Raw genomic sequence first — 23,219 nt, 5'->3', positions numbered from 1 at the left:
ATAACTTTTATGGAAGAAATCTCTGCTCATTTATCAAGCCAGTTAATAGTAGAGCTGAGCAATTTACAGTTTCAAAGAGACCTTAAAGAGATCTTGAATATCAAATTTTAAAAAAGCTATAATCTGTAAGGCAGCCTCCACAGTGACTTAGCAGGAAGGGCTGATAGCCCAAATGAAGATACCTTAAGACCAGAAAGAACTGCTGCCCTTTTGAGTGGTCAAATTCATTCAATAATGGCTCACATTTTCTAGCATGGAACTGGTCTCATAAAGGCTCTCTGCAGTAAAGCCAGCCAAACAAGCAATTCTCCTAAGGAAAAGGAATACAGGTTATTCAAAGAGTAAAAAATGGTACTAGATGATGTAATTATATCATACAGCATAATCTTCTTACTCTTGTAATATTAGCACAAGATCAGCTTGGCCAGTTAGTAGAGAACAAATTGTTCTTAATATTTTGCCTCTGTTCTCAGAACATAAGGAGCAATTTTCCAATAATTTGTAGCAGAAATGGCCCAGAGAATGGTTCTCAAAACCATTAGACTGATCCTCAGGCTCCAGAAGTGCCCAAGGGCTCTCATGTCTGACCACACAAGCCAGCTGTCTCATCACAGTAAACCATAAATCAGAAATATCAAAGTTAATAGTCCAGAATAATGCTCAGGCACAAGTAATTCTCTGCAACTGCATCCCAGCATCGATTTGTAGCTGACAAGATGTTGTATATTGTATATTGCTTGATAAAATAAACCCTACCAAAGGTAACCACTAAACCCAAACAAAGCACATTTCAATGGCAGTGCTACCAAATGAATCTTTAAAGGGATGTGGTTCCTGGGTTTGCTATGGATTTCCTGTGAAATCATTAAGAAACATGATTATGTCAATAATTTACTAAACTAAGATACTAATCTGCCTCTGATGATGACTGAACTGCTTTTGGTTCATATTAATGAAGTATTCCTGCTGAAGTACAGGGAAGTTATATAGGCAGCTGCCCCCATCAAAAATCTTTCACATGTCTCTCAGAAATCAAAGAAATTCCCCCTTTTTTGAGAATGTATATTCTTAATCAGTTACTGAGAAATCCCATCTATAATATTAAATTAGTATTAGAAAAGGAAAGACTGTATCTGAACAGTCTATCACAGAATTAAACACATAGATTTCTGTCTTTTGGCCATGCAGAGAAAACAGAATTCACTATAAAAATAGCATTCAGTGGTAAAATAGTTTCCTTTAAGATAGGAGTTTTACTACAGGGTTTCCTCAGTATCTAGTTACTACATCTGGACTGATCAACAACCTAATCCAAAAATCACATGAACAATGCAAATCTTTTTGGTAAAACCTTGATCCAAGAACTTTTTATGGATAGGCTCTGCATAACTACTCTGGATCCTCCTCCCAGAATAGCTGAATTTGAGTGTAATTACTATCTTAGCTAATGAGACTGCTTATATTACAAATATTTCTAGAATATTTAAATGCTATACTGTTTTTCCCCTTCAACACTGTACAAGTAGTTTTTAAAGTGGGTTCTTCTTCTCCTTCCTAAACTTCAGCTTCATGGCCTCACAGGTTAAAGCTAAGTCTGCTCAACTTCCATCCATGGGAACAGTCCCTTTATTCAAAAAACAGGATCAAGACAAAAATATTTGTATAGCTACTTTTAAATCTATGAGTTGATGTCAGTGCTTAAATAACATAGTGACTTCACACTTGAGTAATTGGCTACATAGAGATGAACTGAAGTTGGAAAATAAAACCACAGATCACACATTCCCATGCTTTAGAAATGAAATGTAAGAGACATTGCTACTGAAAGGTGAGGGGTTAGCTCTACACTAAAGTCTTTTAATTTTACAGGTCAGCTCAAAATGACTGACACTTTATGTGAGGTTGGTTCCTGTTTGTGGGCTTTTTCTATACACTCTGTGCTCTCAGAATTACAGGATTAAAACCCATTGAAGTCAGCTGCACTTCTAAGACAAAAGAATTGTAAAGACAATTCACCGTGTTGTTCCTATTTGAAATTCACCGGTGTTGGGTTAGAGAGAAGAGCTGCTCTGATGTCAGATTTCAATGGAACAGTCACGTGCTAATGTTCATTTCCTAAGCAGCCTAAGTAGGTGCATTTGCAGCTTGTTTCACCTCTTAGGAGGAAGATGAAATGCAGAAGCCAATGACAAATGCAGTACAGAAACTCACAGCCCTCGTAGCTAAAACACAGCTGACCTCCCGGCTTCCTCCCATCTACCCCCTTCTCAGCATATTGAGAAGAGACACCAGGAATTTGGGTCACGTATTTAAGCTAAAGATCCTGGTTTTGGAGTAATGAAATAAACTTTCCTAACCTTGCCAAAGAAAGGTCAGCCTTGACCCATATGCTAGAAAGAACACCTGCTTAACTAACCAGAAATGTGCTATTTTTACAGACACCTGTACACAACAAATAAATGCTGCTGGCAGTTCTGTCCCCCACTAGAGAACACTGAACAATTACAGCTTTTTCTTTTTTTTCCAGTAAAGCCCTGTTTGGTATTAATAATCTCATTTCCTTGCTGCTTTTCACAAGAAGTGTGTTTTCTTCTGCCCCCCACCACCACCAAGTGCTGGCCATGCAACATGAGACATCACAGGGAACTGCTGTTCTGAGACAGCAGACATTTGCTCAGTTTGGTATTTCTCTCCCATACCCCTCTAACCAAGCATTTTGGGGCTTTTCTGCTATAATTGATCATTCAGAAGCCCATGGTTAAGTGTTCTAAAACTTTTTTCAGAAAAAAAGCCTCTTCAGTAGGTGGACAGCAGGCAATTATTTGATTCAGAAAGTCAGGACTTGACTTTGACTCCTATTGTTATGTAAATACAGAACACATTCAGACAGCACTTGAATTACAGAATGCTGCAAATGCCTGCAAAAAGAAAATGAAAGCATAGTGTTAAAAATGTAGGCTCCCAGCTAATTTAATTTGCATAGAAGCACGAGGGATCTCAGATATCCTAAGATAGCTCTTTTTTCGTCTATTTTGCTGCTTTAAGCTAGGATGCCAAGAGCAGGTTTGATATAAAAACACCAAGTACATGACAATACCAAAGCACTCTGTAAAAGTGACACCTAACTAATATAGCAGCTGAGCTGAGAACCCCCAGCACTGGCAGGAAATATTTGGCTAAGTACAAAACATAGACCTGCTTCCAAAACATCATGTAAGCCCTCTAAATTGAGAATGTGCAGCTCCCAGCAAGGAGGCCAAGGCTCCCAAGAAAAGGTGTGGATCTCCCCACTTCCAAACTTAAGCCCAGTTTTGGAAGAGAACAGCGCTTGGCAATGGTGCTTGGCTCGGTTTGGGTGCATGTCGTCATGATGATGCAGCAGGCTTTAAAAATCCTCTCTGGAGGCTCAACAACACGCTGAAGCATCACTACAAAACCTCTGTGATTGACTGAGTCAGCCAGCATTTGAAAAGAGAACTGACTTTCAGTATTGACTGCAGGAGAAACCTCTGCTCAAAGGTGAAAAGCAGCATTTTTCAAGGCAACTACAGCAACTCTGCCAGCCTGGGAGGCAAACACAGGTACTACCACAGGGTTCAAGCAGCTGCAGCAACTCAGCAGCTGCTCAACATTTCTGTGCATTAGAGGCACAAAGGTGCCCTCCAAGAGCAGTGAAAAATGTTTGACTGTGAAGCTTGTGCAGAAATGACAGACTGCTAGAAGTCTAATGATGCCTCCTCAGTGCAGGGTCTTCATCTGACTCACACTAAAGATCAATCAGATTTGTCACACTTAGTTATTTGTAAACACCAGTTCTTTTCTCACCGGCAAATTAAAAAACCCACAGCTGACCTTATAATTTTACTAGGGGTAAACCCAAATTTTGGGAGCATCAGGAAAATGACAAGTATGTTATGTCTAACTTTGCGCCTTTTCTCTTTTGTAAACAGTTGATAATGCAACAGTAATATTTTTTAATGGCTAAGACTACTAGCACAAAACTTACCTCCATTTGCTTAGTGCCAAAAAATATTCCTGAATTCAAGTCTGTCAGCTAATTTTAAAGTTCCACAGTACTTCCCTTTTAGTACCCATCCTGTATACACACAAAATAGAATGTGCTTCAATCTGAAATTGAATTCCCCACCCAAAAAAGTGAGGCCTGAATTAAGTTTCGTCAGATCTTACGTGGGACAACTTCAAATTTTATCCTTTAACAATAAATCATATTATCTGTTTCCTGCTCAGGTTTACAAGCACTGATATTTTACCAAGAGCAAATACTGTGGAATATTTTGAGGTGCCTGCCCATTCTGCTCAAGTACTACTGTGTAGAATTTCAGTCAAGCTAAATTTATTGCTAACATTTCCCTGGGGAATGGTAACTGGTGGACATTAATCATGGACAAGGTACCAGGGGAGCAATTTCTTTCTTAGGGGGTGGAGTAGGGATGGGGACCCTGCTCTGTGTTTAGCTTGCACCCATTGCACTTCTTTGGGTAACTCAGACCAACAAGTCATGCATTTGGGACTATTTTAAGAGGGCGTTTTTACAAAGAAAACCTTAAATAGCTAGTAGAGTTTTCCAGGGCACCTATGTGTGCTTTTAAACATTTATCTCTGTCTATTTATAAACAGTCCATTTGAGCTTTACAGTCTTTTTTATAAATGAACTCTACCTTCCCCTAGTCACTTTTAATCCAACTATTGGTCCTCATCACACGGAGTAAGAATATCTAGCACAATCCTGTAATTAGGCAGAACTTAAAATTCCCAAAGCCACAGTCAGGACAAGAATGACAAAATTCCCCTGGTGCAATGAAACCTGCTAGATTAAGGCTCTCAGTGTAGGGCCTGCTTCTCTGATCTGGTATGAAGGAAATGTTTCCTCATGTATGAACCTGTCAGCGTTGTCAGGCTGTGCAGGTACACTTCCAAAGCACACTGCTTTTAACTAAACTGTTAATTACTGCAACACCACAGAAAATCTTGGGAAGGGGTCAACTGACATAGCTGGTGGAAGGAAAACTGCAAGTTAAGCTTCCAAAAGCAAATGTGTTACAAAAGCAATTTTTGTAAACTTATTCCCTGTCATCTTCAGCTTGTATTAATTGTATATTAGAAATGCTTAACACCTTTAAGTAGCTGCAAGCCTACATATATTAAATTACCATCATTCTAGCCCCTGCTGCATTAACATCAATAGCAAGGCTGCTTGGACCTCAAGCCCCTGCATGCTGTAATGCAGTCTTCTAATTATCTGTGATACAATATGAAAGAGTAACCTACAGAGACTAACCAAACCATGTTTCAGGGAAAGTTTAAAAGAAATTAATTCAGAACTGTGTCTACAATATAGTGCCCATCACAGGCTGTTAAATGTGCTTGCACACTTGACAAATGCAATACCATGACTAAACAGCAGCTGTTCAACTGCATAAACATAATTTAGAGATAGCAAGAGTATCACATTCCCTCTGCAGTAATTACAAAGTGAAAAAGTTTGTCATGGGATTAATTTGAGATTTATTTTTTAGATCCAATCAGCAGTTACCTTTCATTACTAGAGAATCTCCCCCCACCAAGACCCTTTGCTGTCCCATCTGAAATGGTCAGTGCAATTACAGCACTGGAAGAACACGAGAGTTCACAATTCTTACACTGAACATGCTCCTGCATCTGCCCATAAAAACAGACAAAACCACACTGTGATGGGTAGGTAGGAATAGAGAAAAGGCAGGCCAATACTGGGTTTGAGACAACAAAAATAAAGAGGAAATCCAGCTCTATCTTCCCACACCTTTACATACAGCACCAAGTTATGTTTTTGCATTCAGACTGAAACTGCAGATAATTAAATCCTTTTCATTGAAATTCCAAATATATTCTGCATACATTGTTTTTCTAAGTACCTATAAATTTTTAGGTAGCCTGAGTAGACAATTTGCACTGATAATTACCCACTCCTATTTCTACTCTATGATTTCAAAAGAACATTATTAATGCTGTGTGACCTTATTATCTAAACATACACACAAATGAGCACAGATGCACATACATAGTCTGAGAGATTCCCAAGGAATCCACAGGCACAGAACCTATAGTATGTCTTCATTTAACCATAAAAATTAAAATAATCAAAATGCTAAATTAAGAGAATGTTGTTTTAAACACAGTTTGATGTTTAAATGCAGTTCCACTGAACACACTGAAGTTAGCTCACGTGCTAACTTCATATCTGTTTTATTTGCAGGACAGCACATACACAACAATACACCTGCCACCCCATTTTTGCAAATCTAAATTTCAAATGGAGAGTTCATTTTTATTTTGTTTAAACAGTTAAAACTGTGTCTGAAAACCTGTACTTCGAGGGTGAACAAAAGATGAAGGAAATTTACTTTGTTGCAGTCTGGACATAAAAAATCCTATAAATTGAACAACTAGGTGTAATTTTAGTCCAAATGCAAGACCTGAAATGTATTTTAAGCAATGTACTCATTCTCACAAAAACCAATATAGAAGTATGAGACTGTACAGTCATTTCTTGTTCTAGTTTCACACACTGGTTATTTCTGACTATTTCAAGCACTACTGCAAACCATGAAGAACTGGACAGAGTATCTTGTCCTAAGTTTCATCCAGATATATTAAAGGAATCAAAGGAGGTAAGACACTTGATCGTCCATCACAGTATTAAAACTTCAAATTAGCTGATTAGAGGAGTAGTTTGAATTAAGGATAAAAGCTATGTAATTTAAACATACATACAAGCTGTTTTACTGAAACTCAGAGCCAGGGTGAAAGCATGAGTAAGATGACCACACATCCTCAGCACACTAACTCTTCTCCTTTTGGAGTATGTCTGAGATGTTAAAGCTCTGAAAGCCTTGAGCCCAACAATCTACAAGAGCATTGGTTGCAGCACCTGCCCCCAGATCAGCAGGGTGTTGTGCTCACTGGAACTGGTGCAAACTAAGATGAATGCACAGCCCCTGTCACAGGGCTTGTCCAATCTGCTTCTAAGGGAACAGAGCCAGCCCAGTTTTCACACTTCAGGTTAGCAGTGAGGTCTAGCAAAGAGTCTTGTCTCAAGATGCAACAGGACTCCAACCTAGAGAAGTTATTACTGAAAATTCTGCACAAACTCAATTAAAACCAATACCTTTCTACTTCTCTGCCTAACCTAAAATGTAATATTTATGATGTTCAAATGAAGCCTGGAAATGCATCCATGCTTTTCTATTATGAATATTTGTCATTACCAAACCAGCTAAACCCCAATACAGATCAGATTCAAGTTACGGTAAGATTTCCTCATGTGTAGTTAACTTCATCTATATAACGTGCACAAAGCAAATGCTACCTTTGCACTGTTATGCAGCTATGGACCAATGCATATTCCTTCTTCTCACTTTTGAATTGTTTTATATAAGAAACAAACAAACAAAAAGTCATAGGATATTAGGTACACACGTCATTGCAGAAGTCCAAAATTTCACTGGATATGGAGCTCCCAACACTGAAGTGAGAAAAATCAAGAGAAAAATGAGGCAGAAACCCAATGCACACTTGTAAATGAAGACCACTGGTACTAAAAGAACACAGGAATGCCATGGGGAAGGGCTTGCTTCCACAGACCTTCCAGCTAAGAAAAGTCACTGGACTTCATCCCAGCCATGATTCATGACAGAGGGAACTGAACTTCTGCACATTCTGCAGCAAATAGTCACATATTTTATGTAGTAGCATTAGCAGAGGTCTAACAGAGAGTGTTCTCTCAACCATCACACTTCTCTGAATAAAGAACATCAGGAAACTCAACCAGCTGGCAGTTGGAAGAGATGTAGAAAAGAATCAGAAATTACAATTATAGTTTCCTTCTCCCAAGCAGATGGAGAACCAACCAATAGCAAATACAGGGTACACAAGAAACCTGCTTTTACTTGTGGTTCTTTCAGGTTCAGATGTAAGAAGCCCAAGTTTGTGCCTGACCTGACACAGATTCACCTCTCAAAATATCAACAAAGAATCAACAAATGACTTCAACAAAAGAAAGCACACAATGAGAGTAAGTTTTCACTGTCCTTGTTACATTTGAAAGTGAGACTTCAGAAGTGTTGTGAACAAGAGTACATAGCTAACATGTCTAACAGGGATATATATTTCTGTCACCCCACATGGAAAGAATACAACAGAACAGGAAGTAGTTTGTGTTTATTCATGTGTAAATAGCAACACACTATAGAAGAGGGTTCAGAATAATCTCTTCATTAGGCATCGCTTCCACTTCAAAAACTTGCTAAAACTTCCCCACAGTATTTTTAATGATCAAATACAGAAAATAGAATTCTGAAGAAACCCACTAGCGTTGTACTGCACGCATCTTCTCAAACTACAAATGTCAGTATGTCAGCAACTTTCTGATATTACACAGCTTGTAGGACCAGGGGAACTATGCAAGATGTACACACCTGTATTGACATTTTGAGCAGAAGAGACAGGAAAAGAAGGTGCATTCACTTTCTAGTGCAAGTCTACAATAATCACACAGACAGAACAACATTTATTAACAGGAATGGAACAAGTCCACACATGAATAAGAAAAGATCATAAATAATACAGTTGTAAAAAAGATTGAAAATCTCAGACTGAGGTAGTCAAGACTGTGCAATATGGGTATTTGTACAGAGCACCTGTACAGCAGTTTCTCAAAGCAGAAGCTTACCATGAGAAATGTGGCTGGCTAGTGGGGTGGGCATGGATTATTATGGGGATGCCTTCCGTTAAGAAATTCACTAAGAGCAGCTGGTGATACACACAATAGTTTCAGTTGAAAGTGCCACTAAACAGAATCTCAGCCAAGAAGTCTATTCTACTTTGACTTCCGATTACTCCATCCTGACAGAAGTCTGTTCCCATTTTTCCCCAAGCAGAATAATTTTGGTGATATGTACAACGTTCTCTTTTCTGAATTCATAACCAACTAAAGTAAAACAGGGGAAGAAAATGCTTTGAAGAAACACAGACATTTTAAACAAAAACAATCATTTTTCTAAATGGTTTTATTTACATTTTTCATATACAAGTACGTTAAATGATACATTCTGACTAGTATCCACACCAGTGTGAATTACATGGGTTAAAGATACTGATGTATTGCATATGATGAAATGCAAAACAATCAACCCTAAGCTGTGGTCCCACCCCTTGAATCCTCATACAGCATCTGGTTTGTTACCAAGACATTTAAAATTCAAAGTGTCCATATGAAAGAAAAATTATCTAAACAAATGTATCTGGTTGCATTTCGTTAGGACAAGCAATAACACAGGAGTCTTACTTGCAAAATTCGCAAGACAAAAAAATACATTTTAACAGCCAAACCTTTTACATGCACGTTACCAGCTTTGTATTTATTGTTTCTAGACTTGGGCTACTTGTCACAACTGTCTTCTGGATATGATTTTTAGGTCTTTAATTATAGCAACCTTTTAACCCCTACTAACAACGGTTCAAAGTGACCAGGATATAATGTACACTCAATAAAAAAGATAAAAGGTGTGGTGTGAACTGGCCTGAAGCATTCAGGAGAATTACAGAGGAAAGTTTCCACTCAGAGTAACTGGAACTTAAAATTCCTTAGATCATTAAGAAAAAATGTTGCAGATACTTGAATACAGTTTAATAAATGTGCCTAAAAGGATTTTCAATCTGGTGACTTCTCAAAGGAAACTAGCAGAGAAAAAAATGACAACTTTAAATGCTTGCTTCAGAACTACTGAAGCATTTATGACACTGGTAAAGTAAATGTTCTTTCATGAGCATGAAAAGCATTATCAGGACTTTCTGTGTCTAAAAGATGGCTCAAACAGTCAAAGTGATAAAGGAAATAGTAACAGACAGCTGGGCCTATGGGATCATCGGGTATTAAATTGGATTTATTTTCACATTTCTGTAGCACTTTTTAGCCAGGTGCCAAAAGCACTTTAATCACTAAAGCAGCCTCACAACAACCCTGTGAGGTAGGTAGGTATCTGTTTTGTAATGGCAAACAGGTTAAATAACTTACCCAAGGAGACACAGCACATCAGCAGAGCAGGCTAGAGTCCAGACTGTGTGATCTAGGAATTTAACATTATGGAACATGTGGAGCTGAGACTTAGACACTCCTTTATACAACTGTGAAAGAGTCAAGTTTTCTGAGAGGAGGTTTTTTATGAGAAAGGTATCGAGAGAGAAATGTACTTTAAGTAACCAGAAAAAACAAGAGTCTGGGAAGAGTAGCACTACTGTTCCCCTTCCTAAATTTTAAGAGATGCAGGATAGCAAGTTAACTATTTTACTTGTTTAAATACTTATCAAATCCAAAACTCTACTGAGATGTTCAAATAGTACGACCCAAAACCAGCTGTGAACTGGGAGCTGTTTCATCCACTTATATTATTTCTATGTCCTGTAATTCTTCTTTGAAGGTCAGAAGAAATAAGAACCAGCGCAAGAATCCAAACATTTTCATCAATTTCAACTTTAATAGTGTAATTCCCATTAACAAACTGTCAAAGCATGCTCTTCCTTATTAATCTCCATCTTCAGCTGACTACCTAACTAGTCCCAATGCAGAGAGCAGAGCATATAAATCAGTGCCTGGCACAGAAAATGGTAAATGTGAAGTATTTGGTTACTTCAGCACACCCAGTGTATCAGTTGCAGCGAGCTGGATGATACACTAAGAACTGCTCTCCACTGTATTCCACTAGGGAACACAGTCATACACAAAAAGCAGAACAGTCAGTGAGCTGAACAAACACAGCCGTAAAACTGAGAGGTGGTCACAGCAGTAAGGCCTGCACTTACAAGTTATACATTACAAAAGGAACTGGCACATTCAGTTCTTGTCCAGACAGTTTTTGTCCAGATAGATATCAACAATTCCTACTGAAGCCTGGAAGTGACTAAAGGGAACACATTTGTTAAGTCAGACAAAGGGGAATTTAAAGGCTTGGAGAGTACAGCTGTTAAAGGGCTAATTTCTTCTTTGTAAGGCTATTTTCATAACCCTCACCCTGGCTCATCTTCCAATATACCACAGCTAGTTAATGCTATTCAGCTCTGATTTATGTCTTTCAGAGGGCAAAATTCTCCAGTGAAAGACAACCTTCCAGAAAAGAACCCCCACTTCCCTCCCCCTTCCTGTCTTTCTGGGATTCGAAGAGGAAACTTTTTCATGCTAAAGAGTAAAATACTTGTTTTGATATCAGAGGAAATGCAGGTAACAGATGACTGAAGATTCTGCAATTTTCAGATTTCAATAACAAGGCAGCAAAATAAAAAGCAGTGCTGGAGATCTACCACAGGTTTATTTTACTAAGTCACTGCTAGAAAGTTCTATACTTCTCAACAGCCCAAGAAAAGCTTTTTAGCAGGAGGAAGACTACTAAAACTGCCATGGAAAAACGCTTTTGGAAAATACTTATACTCCTTTTACATCTTAAGGCTGCAATACAAGAAGCCTGAACAGAATTCTGCTGCTTAGACAGCCTTCAAAAATTAACTGGTCTTAATTTAACCACAATGTTAAAAGAACATTTGATAAAGTATTTTGATTTGAGCTCACCCAGATGGATTGGAAAAATGATATGCAACTGAAAACAACACTGAGAACAGCACCCAATTGTGTGAGTGCATTGTTTTTAAAGAGAAATTTGGAAGTAAGTTATTTCAGCTTATAGCTATATATGCTCACACATGCTTTAAAAAAAACCAAAGCAAACCAGAGCAGTATTTCTTCATTTGTAAATTGGCCACTTTATCAGTTGTAGTATGCTACTGTAACCAGGAAAGCTGAAAATTAAGTCATAACTGGGAATTTTAAAATTTGGCTGTTGAGATAAAAGATAAACTTCTGAAAATTACCCTCTTACATTTCTTTGAAATATAACCCTCTTCAGGTGTAACCCCTACCAGAAATTTACGGTTCCTAGTTTTCCATTGTTTTGAATAACAGAACTATATATTCCATTTCTCTAATATTTGAAGTGTATTAATAAGCAGACACACAAGAAATGGTGATGGTTACGACAATTCTTTCCCTCTCAGATTTACCTCGTGTTCCCCTGGTAAACATAAATGCTGAGGTATTCATCTGCCCTCCTTGAAAGAACAGGGAAAAAATTCTACCCCAGACTGTTACAAGCTCTGCCACTGTTAATGTTTCTAAATACTCTTAGATTATAAATTAGGGGAGGTGATGTCTGTCAGTTTATCTCTGAAGGCGGTTTAAGACAGGAAGCTTTACACTGGTAACAGGACTTTCTGCTGAAGGATGTACAGTATAGTGCTGGCTTTCTGAGATGGCCTTACCCAACCCTTAAATTTGAGGCAAGGGACAGAGAAATGTTTTCCAAAAGCACAGAAATCAGGTAATTTAATGCAATTATGAAATTAGATTAGATTCTGAATGCTAGAACCTGTAGCAAACATTTCAGGGTACAAGAGGCTAATGGATTTGGCTGCAGCGTCCAAAAAGGAAAAATATGTATTTGTATGTTAGTCCATCTGCAATCTCCCAAACGTGAATAACCACCAACATTCTAACTACTGCTACAAACCCCTGGAAACAAGATAGTGAAAAATCTATATCTTTAATTTGGTAGCATTCAATTTAGATGAGACTATTTTGCACTGTAGCATCTTTCTATGAACTGCAATATAAAAATTTCTGTTAGATTCCCATGATCCCAACTTTCCTTATCTTCAAAATTTACTGCCAGACATTTCTGGATACGTAATTTAATGTAAAATAAGATATAATAATTATGCAATGAAATTTCACATCAAATGGAAGAAAAAGAGAGCTCATTTCTCATCTACAGAATACAAGTCCCCACCCCTGAATTTTAACATATACATAAAATCTGTCTCAAGGAAAATGTGCAGCCGGAAGATGCCCACAGAAAACATGTTTTAGTATTCAATAACAGCTACAGAAAGGAATCAAACCAAAATGAACACCACCACCCCACCCCATGATCATACAGGGAATTTCATGGCATGTCATTAGAGACAGTTCAACTGATCAATGCACTTAGTGGTAAGTCTTTACCCAGTTATGGAAACAATCACAATTTGTTGGGATTTTTAAAAGCTAATGAGTTGGGCTAATGCATTTTCATTCCAGAAATTAGCTTCCATCCCCACACCCTCCCTGCAAACACTGTTCACAGAAAACACAATTTCCTAAGAAAGCAAAAAAATAAAAAATAAATAAAAGAACCAAATATTCAGAGAAAGTCACTCTAAGTTTGTATGTGTAAATAAAAAAAAAGTCCTCTAAGTAAATGACACGGGAGGCAATAAATTGACACGACAAGCAAATAAAAGGCTAAAGCACTCCAATACCATTGAAACAGTTTTAATGTTGTTGCAATTCCATAATGCAACAATCATCAACTCATAAAAGACCCAATACTTTAGAATTCATTTTAATCATTCCTTCATACCTATTTTACAAAATAAAGGCAAGGCATATTTAAAATCCCCTTTCCCCTAGATATTATGTGCCTATCTTACTCATGCTTATAAAAATATAAATTTAAAATCCTATGAAATTTTATATAAGAAAAAAATGTAAAAATATTAACCTCTGCTTCAATGTACAGTTTCCAGAATCTGCCAGAACTGGGGAACTGGGCAACAAGGCGTTCATAGGTCTTCCGTGCTTTGTCTATAGGCTGATTCTAAAAATTGAAAATCAAAACAGCATTTACAGTATTATGATTTATGTAAATGAATATGTTGATTTTACTCCAGAACCAAAGAGTGTGAGTGGACCATAGATAAGGAAATGTAATCCTATATCACTAAACCTGTGCCTCTCGAATGAGAATGCTCCAAGCGTCAAGGTCATATGGGTTTTCTTCTAGTTTCTTTTCAGCTTTCTTCACTTTTTCTGGGACATATTCCGCAGTCTAGAAAAATTAAAAAGAAGACATAAGAGATCACAAGCAGTGTTTGAAAAGTTCTCTTCCACCTACACAGTCAAGCTAAAGATAACATTTCTGACAGTGTAATATTCCAGAGCTCAGCTTTTAAGATGGAGTTTCTAAACTGGAATTCAGCTGGAAAACAAATTGTCCCAGGAAGATAACACACACTTAGCACAAGTTCTACATGTTATGGACATCAAGATGTTAGACTAAACCAATTCAATGTCTAAAACATGAAAACAAATTTGAGTTTGCCAGAATATTTACTGCACTATGAAACACTTTTACCAACCTGCAACGTTAAGATGCAAAAAGTAAATTCAGGCCAGTATTTCTATTACAGAGCTCAGGCAAACAAATCCAGGTTACTGCAGGAGTCATTCTGCACATGGAGAACAGCAGATATTTGGTATCACATGTTTAACAAGAAAGCTAGGAGATGAAAGTTTAGCAGAAACAGATACACACTGCCCAAGCACAATTTCGTTGTTCACTTTCTGATCTCTCAATCCTACTGATGCCTTCCTGCAGTTTTGGCACTGAAACCACCTTTTTCTTTTTAACATTAAGGCATTCCTATTGAAGATTATTTCAAAGCTTTTTTTGAGGCTAAAAGCTTTACCAAATTGAATGTAAACTTGTTAACATAGTTACCAGTATAATATAGTTTTAAGAGTTCTTTCAAACACTTTTGGAAATAACCTGCTTTATGATTTTTAGGGGTTTTTTTTCCTAGATCTACCATTGTTAAATCAAAGTAGAATAAAAAAATTACAGTGTCAAGATCACATAGAGACACCCTCAAAATACATGCTTGGTACAGCCCTAAATGATCCAAAGTTTATTATTAAGCCTGAAATATTGTTCTGGCCTGGAAGCAACTTATTTACTAACTTTCCAAACCTGGCTCATTTTTAGGCAGATAATAGCAACACAAAAACCACACCAAATAAATTCTTGCCTTTGTGAGATGAAACATTAGTAACCCTTAAATCATTACTCTAAGACCTTGCTGGTGAAATTTTCCAATTTAACTATATAATTACTGTTAGGATATTCATCTGTAATGTATACTGCAGTGGGACTGATTCACCATGCAGAAAATTCTAAAAAAAACCCCCAATCCCTGGCATTTGCTAGAAGATTATTTCAAGGAACTGATTTTAATTCTTAATATCAAGTCTGGATCCCAGAATCACAGGATGGGAGGGATCACAGTGGGTCACCTGGTCCAACCTCCCTGCCCCACCAGGCCCATCCCAGAACATCCTTCTGAAGCTGAAAAAGACAAACAGCACAGAGAGAACCAGCACTCCTCTCTCAAAGGTGCCATCACCACTCCAGAATGTGAAGCAGAAGGTAACTACACTAGCTCTGAATATTTTTCAGTGTTACCAGTTTTTGTGTCAGTCCTATTAGGAGGATATAATTCAAAGCATACGCCTTTAAAGGTATTTTTTAATAAAGCTACTTATAAAATGGAAAAAGGATCAAAAATGTTGCAGAACTGTTACATGGACATGTAGTGACAGATATTCAATAAAGGGAAAAGCAAAGAATCAGTAGGCTGGGCTTTATAGGAGTTTAAAGATTATTATTCCTCTTCATTCACTTCTCAAGCAATTTTTAACACTAATTAATGCAAAGCAGCATAGCTTGGAAGTCAAATATCAAATCCCACAGCAAACTATTATAAACTTAATTTGATTAAAAAATCTAAGTAGCTCAAAGCTGTCATCTCTAAAGTAGTAAATTTAAAAACTGCCATATGAATAGTTTCACATCCCTAAGTCCATCAAAATTTTGATTTTGTAGTACCAGGCTGTAGTTCAACTGATACAGGCTGAAGATGTAAAACAGTGTAAAATGAACTTGTGGTTTTATTTCTTCCTAAATGACATGCATAAACATAATTCAGCTTCCAGAAACAGCACTGAAGCTGAAATTTCTGAAGCTTATTTCTATAAGCTACCCCTACAGGTGACCCAAAGCTGAAATGCTGCTTATCAATAAAGCACTAACTCAAATACATCAGTGGGAAGCACTGCATCTTACTAGAACCATCCCAGTGAAATCTGCTTGTCTCAGATAAATTATTCTGGATACATTCAGACAGAAATGCCTGGCAGATGTGCCATTAATGTCTGCTACAATAAAAAGGACCCCACCCTACAAAAACACAAGGTCCTGCACTGTAAGTACTAACTTTTGAACAAGATAAAGTAGAATGGGCCACTGAGGCACCTTTCAACTATTACAGCAGTAGTTTAGTTGTATTTCCTCAAATCTTTCCACGTGACAAAAAACCTAGCATTTCACTGCAGTGGCAGCTGAGTTAAGACTTCCAGGAATTTGATTTCACCTATGCAGATACAGGGTCATAAACTCAGAAAGGCAGAAACAGCTCAGGAAAACCAGATGGGGATAAGATTCACAACCATTACAATCCTAAATTAATTTTATATGCTTGATACACGAATCAATCTGTGCAAGAAGAACAATAATTTTACTGGAAAATAAAATGGACCGATTTTCTAAGCTGGCAAATGTTTAGCAGCAGCAGGTAAAGCTCTCTATTCAGCTATACAAGACCAATTATAGGCACCCTAGAGAACTGAAAATAACCCTATCATGATTAGTTTTAAACTGGACTGCCTGCACTTGCTTGTACCTTAAGGTCACACAGAATAAAATGTTCAGCTTCTTAGAGGCAGTGAGAACTCCCTCTCCACCTCCAGCACAGATAAAAGCCGTCCACATCTCAGGGACACACTGCACTTAAGGCAAATCGGTGTCCTGGTTCTACCTGAGCAAAAATAAGACCTCACTGTATCTTCACAAATAATCATTCTAATATCCTGAATCAACACCTAGGATTTTCTGGGTGTGTGAGCAAACACCCCTTGTGAGGACTAACAGCTACTGCAAGCACACAACAAAATGGAAGCAAGAGCTTGACTTTTAACCCAACTCAAGTACAGCCAGGAAGACGTGATCTTAGTTTTGAGAACTTTATGTTAACTGCTTTTTGTGCTTACAGCTGCTGTTATCACAGTTCAAGGCCATATAGCTTCTGATCAAGTATTTCTCGTTGTACTGCCTGGACAATAGCCAATATCCAAACCTGTGAATGTGTAATTCTTGGGTGCTCACTGCCATTATCCTGCCACTAGATAAGCATTTTCAGATAAGCTCATCCTGTAACAAGCCAGTTCAGGGAGTTAAATCAGCAGGAAAAATAATCCTGTAAGAAAACTGATTAACTTCCTAATAGTTCAACCCCCTGGTTTCTGGATGAGATTTAGAAAAAAGGATGCAAAACCATTCAGGACTCTAGTAGCCCCAGCTTAGACCAGTTTAAATACCATCAAACCAAACCGAATCAGATACTGGCTTTTAACTTTTCTTTACTACCTGTGAAAAATATTGCACAGAGACTGTAAGAACTTTTTTTTCCTCTGCTTTTGTTAACTAGAACTGATCTCTGTATCATCTGGATCCTATCCCATAAACAACTCTTTGAAGGTCATGGAATTATTTCAGCACTTAGGGTTTCTACAAATTATTACCACCTAGTCTGGTTCATAACTAACCTTTTATTATTTATACACTGACAAATAGCAATAGATTTAAAGTTTCACAGATACACAGAAATAGAAAAAGATCTTTCCAAAATCTGAACGGACCTAAACCCAAATTTTCTAGGAAGAAATCTAGGAACTCCTTTCTGAAAAAGGCATCAACAGCACAAAATCCAACTGTGAACTCATAAAGAATGTCTGAGGGAAAAAAACCAGGAAATAAAATTCACTTTTAGCATTTGCTTATTTATCAATCACCACACCAAGGGAATATTCTTATTTTATACCATATTCCTAAAATCAACAGTTTCCTCAGGCCTCTTGAATGAATCTTCATGACTCCAAAGTGTCTTAGAAAACACTTAAACACCTTTAAATTATTTTCAAGACTAAATACATCCAGTTAAGGCATCCTCCTGTTTCCACAAAGGATCCTCTGCAGTGAAAGGGAAATAAGTGGCCAGTTCAAGATGCTTTGAGAACTACCACTAATTACGAAATAAAAACTTCTACAAACCAGATATGCAGGCTGTTGTATACAAAAAGACAAGAATTCTAACGGCTAGTTTAATCAAATTGATTCAATATCCAAAAGGAGTTTTCTGGACATTAAGACAGAAGCCAGTTTGGTGGTTTTGGCTGGATGTTGCACACTTTAGCACAGCCTGGCCTGTAACAGACCCAGTGAATAAAATTTCAACTATATTAACATGTAACTTAACAAGTATTAGTTAGTTGTCCACTAACAAGACAAGTTAGGTGTCCAGTTGGCTAAATTTACAGGTTGGCTTAGTCTAAGGCTTTTTTCCCTTAAAGTTTTTTTTATAGCTGCATGTGCAGAGAACAAGTTTTAAAATCCTTTTCTCACATCCCTTCACTGGGGGAACTGCAGTTTCAGTTTATCAATCCTTGCACTTTCTTACAGGTTTTTAATGTCTTGACTTCTATTCTACACTAAACCACTTCAACTCTGAACAGCCTTGAAAAAATTGTATTCTTTATGACTGGATCTCTCTGAGCAGACATAGCTCAGCATATTCATCTTGACCAAAAAGAGTGCTTTCGTAAGTACTGCCCTATCCCAACAAAATCTGGGCTCAAAACTCTAGATAAATCAGAAGTTTTAGATTAGTAATGATTGCCATTCTTTCTTTATAGAACTACTTCTCAAATGTTGGACTGACACATTTTTCACTTGAATTTCTTACCGGTATACCTGGAATTTATTGACTCTGGAAATACACCTAAACTATAATTTATTTATAACTGTGTAAAAATTGTTATTAAACCACTGCATTACAAACTCAGAAGCTTTCCTTCACTAATCCTTCTACTCATTCTGTCTGCTCTTAAAAGAGGTTTCTCTAAAATGGCTCCTTCTATAATGTAAAACTCACACAATCCTGCAAGAAAAGTCTTCTCTCAGCACTGCATTCAGTGACATCTATTTATAAAATACTTTGAAAAAGCTAACTACTAACTACAACATTTACTACTGTCTTTAGCATGCAGAAACTTTCATGATGTACCACCATCAAACAGACACAAGACAAAGAGAGGAAATAATCAAAAGGAACAAAAGTACCATCAAGAAACCAGAACTGTTTATGAGGTATTTTCTATAGTCACAGAGACAATACAGACATAATTTTTTTCCACTACTTAGCCTTAGACCAGATCCATATTCATGTAATAAAAAACGCATCCAGACTGGGGTATGTATCCTAGAAACACTAACTAGTAGTGTGAAATGCATGCTCTAACCTTAAAAGATTAGAAGGCAACTAATGCAGGGACAAAGCAAATGTTATGTGATCTTCAGATGAAGTTGATGCCTGGCAAATGTTTACGAAGTGGGGGAAAAGAAGTGCGGAATTTAGGTTTTGTTAACAAGCACATGAAACAACCACCACAACCAAAATGAAGCTGGATGTGTACATTAAGGACCACAAAACATCCATAGGTGCAAGGATGGGCTCTATGTAACCCTGACATGTTAGGTTGGGAAGAGCCTGCCAGGGAAGTTTCTGGTAAACAGTGGCAGATGCAGCCTTTCAGTCTCCAAAAGTGCATTTCCATGATACAGACACAGCTAAGTGTTTGGTATTCCAGAAACTGATGCTGGAAATTCTGGTTTGTTAAACATCATGGAGGCCTTGCCAGGAGTCTGGCAGGGGCCTGAAAGATTTTAAGTCCTCACATGATTTCACTGGCTCTTCAGGACTAATTTGGGCCCAGCACAATTAGCATGGAACAAGACTTTAAAATATACTCTGAGTTGTGGCTGCATTTGTCCTCCTGCTCCAGTCTGTTCTACAATAACATAATGAGGAGACAACCTACATAACAGATTAGGCTCCTGACCCACACAGTAAAGCAGCCCAAAAATTCCTGGAGCTAAGCTTGTCCTAGAGGCAGTAAAGCCACGTTTGAACTGCAGTGCACATGGTACAATAAATCCTCCTAAAGCCCACCTATGTCTTAAACCTTACATTCCCCTTTACCCTCCCTCTCATCCTACAATCAGCATTCCACTCTGTTCCTCCTTTCTACTCTACCACAGCTCTGTACTTGCTGCAGACAGCATGGCAATTTGTTATTCACCTTGCTGCTTTTTGGCAGTGCCTTCCAAAAGCTGGGATTTGGGAAGCAAGATGCAGAACCCCTTGCCTGAGAATGGGTCTAAGCTAAGAGCTCTGCCTTGTCAAAGATTTCTCACCTGCATCACACACTCTCACAATTACACCTAATGCACAGCACAGATGCAAATTTACTGTGCAGTCCCTGTTTCATATGAAAATGATGCCCAAAACCTCAGAGCTGGGAGCAGCAGATGAAACCTGAAACAGGAAAGGCAGCTGCAATCCCACCTCTGCCCAGCTTCAGCTTCCTACAGCAAAGCATATTTAGAACCCTTAGAACACTGTGCACTCTAAGTTTGAGGCCTTTCAGCCAGCACTAGCTTGGTGTAGAGCAGCTGCAGTGTGAGTGCCCCAATCAGCAGGCTCTGCTGCTCCTGCCTCCAGGGACACTGGATTTAGATCCCTCAAGCCATGTCAGACCACAGCCAAATTCACTGAAGGGAGTGAGTGGGAGCTTCTGCGCTGAAAACTCCATGGCAGGGTTGCTAAAAAAACTGGGATCTGGATATGGCCTATGGCAACTGCTGGAATCAGAAACACAAGTCTGCCAGATGAGAAAAAAACTGTTATTGAAAGTAAGAAAACTGATGGGAGGTAATTGACCATAACAAAATTAGAGACCTGTAGGAAATTAGAATCCAGAGGCCTTCATCAAGAGGATAGAGCAATATAAATAATTTTTTTAAAAAATAAAATTAACCCAACCTATAGGACTACCCAACCTGGTTTTTTTTTTAATCTGAAGCACACCCAACAAGAAGACAGGAATAATAATGAGTAAAAAAAGGGCCCAAGTGCTAAATCACAGGTTAGCCTACGTGCCTCACACAGGCTGCAAATAACAATTTACAGGTTTGGGAATGCTAAACCCCTCTGAGATATGGCATAACAGTATTATACCTGCCACTTTTATGCAGTATATAGACAATAACTCAACCTTTTGCTTATCAAATTCTCCCTTGCAAAATAAAAGAAAGCCTAAAGTCTGCATGGTTGAAGTTAAACAGTAACCCTTTACAAGCTACAGAAATACACATGCTAACAAACAGCTTAATTAAGCTATGAAACATCAGTGTATTCTTGAAAACATACTGGAGTGGGAAGATTAAATCTGGAACATGCTACACAGCAGCATTAACAAAATTTTGCTGTGGCATTCTTCTTTGCAGCCATGTATCTCATGATGAAGGGAACCATTCTGAAGACCCTCTTGCTCAAAAATACTCCCCGTACACTTTACCAGCCTGATCAACTTGAAGCACACAGGAAATTTTAGAAATTTATCCTAACGAGGCAGAAACTAAGTATTATATACTCTCATCATTACATTTCCTACAGTCACTCCATCCACCAGAGTAGTGATCTTATAAAATTTACACATTACCTTTTAGGGGTACAGGCCCAGACATACAGAAATTCACCTGCTTTGTAAGAAACTAACATTCTACAAAAAAAATGCCACTTCAAGAAATATTAAGGCATCGGTTTGATTTTAAGTATTTCTAAAGGCTACACTGGCCACTAAGACACATGATTGTTATCAATAACTCTTCCCTCAATCAGGAACTTTCATCTCCACCCCTCCAGTTAATACCGATTTTAAATATAAACCAAACTACTAAAAAGGAAAAGCCATTTTGGAGAAACTCTGCCAGTAAATTGGAAATCGTTCACAGTAATACCAAATTTAAAAATGTGTTACCTCCCCAAAAATTTAATAGGGTAAATACATACTTTAGTCTATTAAAAAACTAACTAACAAACAAACCAAACTCAGTTGAAACTAGTTATTTCACAGAATCCCAGAACTATTTGGTTTGGAAGGGAGCTCTGGAGATCCCCTAGTCCAATCCTCCTGCCCAGGGCAAGGTCAGCTGCTGGAGTAGGTTACACAGGAATGCGTCCAGGTGGGTTTTGAATGCGTCCAGAGAGGGAGACTGGAGCCCTCCTGGGCAGCCGATCCAGTGCTCTGCCACCCTAAACGTAAAGTTCTTCCTCGTGTTGAGGTGGCACTTCTTAGGTTTTACTTTAGTTCCCTACTGAACTAAATGAACGCTGTACCACAAGGAAGACCCTTTATCAAATAAACGCATGTTTGTTGTTTTTAGATCCTGGATTAAGTGTATTTGAACAACGCTTTATTCTAGAGGCCGAACGTATCGTTAAAGAGGCCTTCTCCATTAAACGCCTGAGCTCAGCCAACGCTCACTTTACGTAACACCGCAAACTGCCACTGTAAACAGCTTGTCCGGGTTGCAATCTTCTTCCCGAAAAACAGCGTTGTGCTTAGCGAGCACGACCGAGCGAGACCGAGACCGCGGGGCTGCCCGGGTCGAGCACTGTCCACTGGCCCTGAGCCGGGAAGGCGAGGGCTGAGCGAGCCGGAGCTCCCGGAGCGTCACCGCCTGGGCCGAGCCGACTCTACTCCCCGCTTCCCCCGCTCGCCGACGGGGCACACGCGGCTCCTTCCAACGGACGGGAGGGCAGGGGAGCCCCGGCCGGGCTCAGGGCCCGGGGCAGAGCCGCGCTGCCCTCGGCCCCGCCGCACGCCCGCCCTCGCCGAGCCCACACCGCACCGCTCCCTCAGGGCGCGGCCTGCGCTCACCCGGCCCCCGCTCACCTGATCACCGGCGGTTCCCTCTCCGGACATGGCGCGTTCAAACCGGGCTGGGGCGCGGAGCCCCGAGCGGGTTAAAGCCTCTTAAAAACGCTCCTCCGGCCGCAGCCGCCACGCCCGGAGAGCGGCGGCGAGAGAGCGGCAAAATGGCGGCTGCAGCTCCGGCCCGGGGGCGGGGGAGCGGCGCTGGCGGGAGGAAGTGCGTCATCGCGGCGCGCGGGGGCGGCCGGAAGTGGGCGGGAGACTGCGCTGAGGGCGGGAGGGTGCGCTGAGCAGCCGCTTCCTCTCCCCGCTCATCTTCATTTTCCCGCTCCTCTTCCTCTCCATTTTCCTCCCCTTTCCCTGTCCCTTACTTCCGTTTCCACATTGAGGGGGCAGCGCTGTCTCCCCG

General features: G+C 39.1%; 1 protein-coding gene across 1 annotated transcript in view; it reads right to left on the bottom strand.

The window, feature by feature from the left end:
* The window catches only part of CSTF3 (cleavage stimulation factor subunit 3), a 47,489-nt gene extending 24,482 nt beyond the window's left edge, over window positions 1-23,007 (bottom strand). The window contains exons 1-3 of the mRNA XM_005530254.3: window positions 22,832-23,007; window positions 13,869-13,970; window positions 13,644-13,739 (exon numbers count right to left, since the gene is read on the bottom strand). Coding sequence (XP_005530311.1) covers window positions 13,644-13,739; window positions 13,869-13,970; window positions 22,832-22,861 — 228 coding nt within the window. The 5' untranslated portion in view covers window positions 22,862-23,007. The remainder of the gene's footprint in view (window positions 1-13,643; window positions 13,740-13,868; window positions 13,971-22,831) is intronic.
* Window positions 23,008-23,219: the final 212 nt, after the last annotated feature.

This window comes from Pseudopodoces humilis, chromosome 7 (assembly GCF_049639895.1).
Source record: "Pseudopodoces humilis isolate 2021_Gansu_Grassland_sample_001 chromosome 7, ASM4963989v1, whole genome shotgun sequence".
Lineage (NCBI taxonomy): Eukaryota > Metazoa > Chordata > Aves > Passeriformes > Paridae > Pseudopodoces > Pseudopodoces humilis.
The sequence above is the reverse complement of the archived record's forward strand: the minus strand, read 5'-3'. Positions and strand labels throughout refer to the sequence as shown.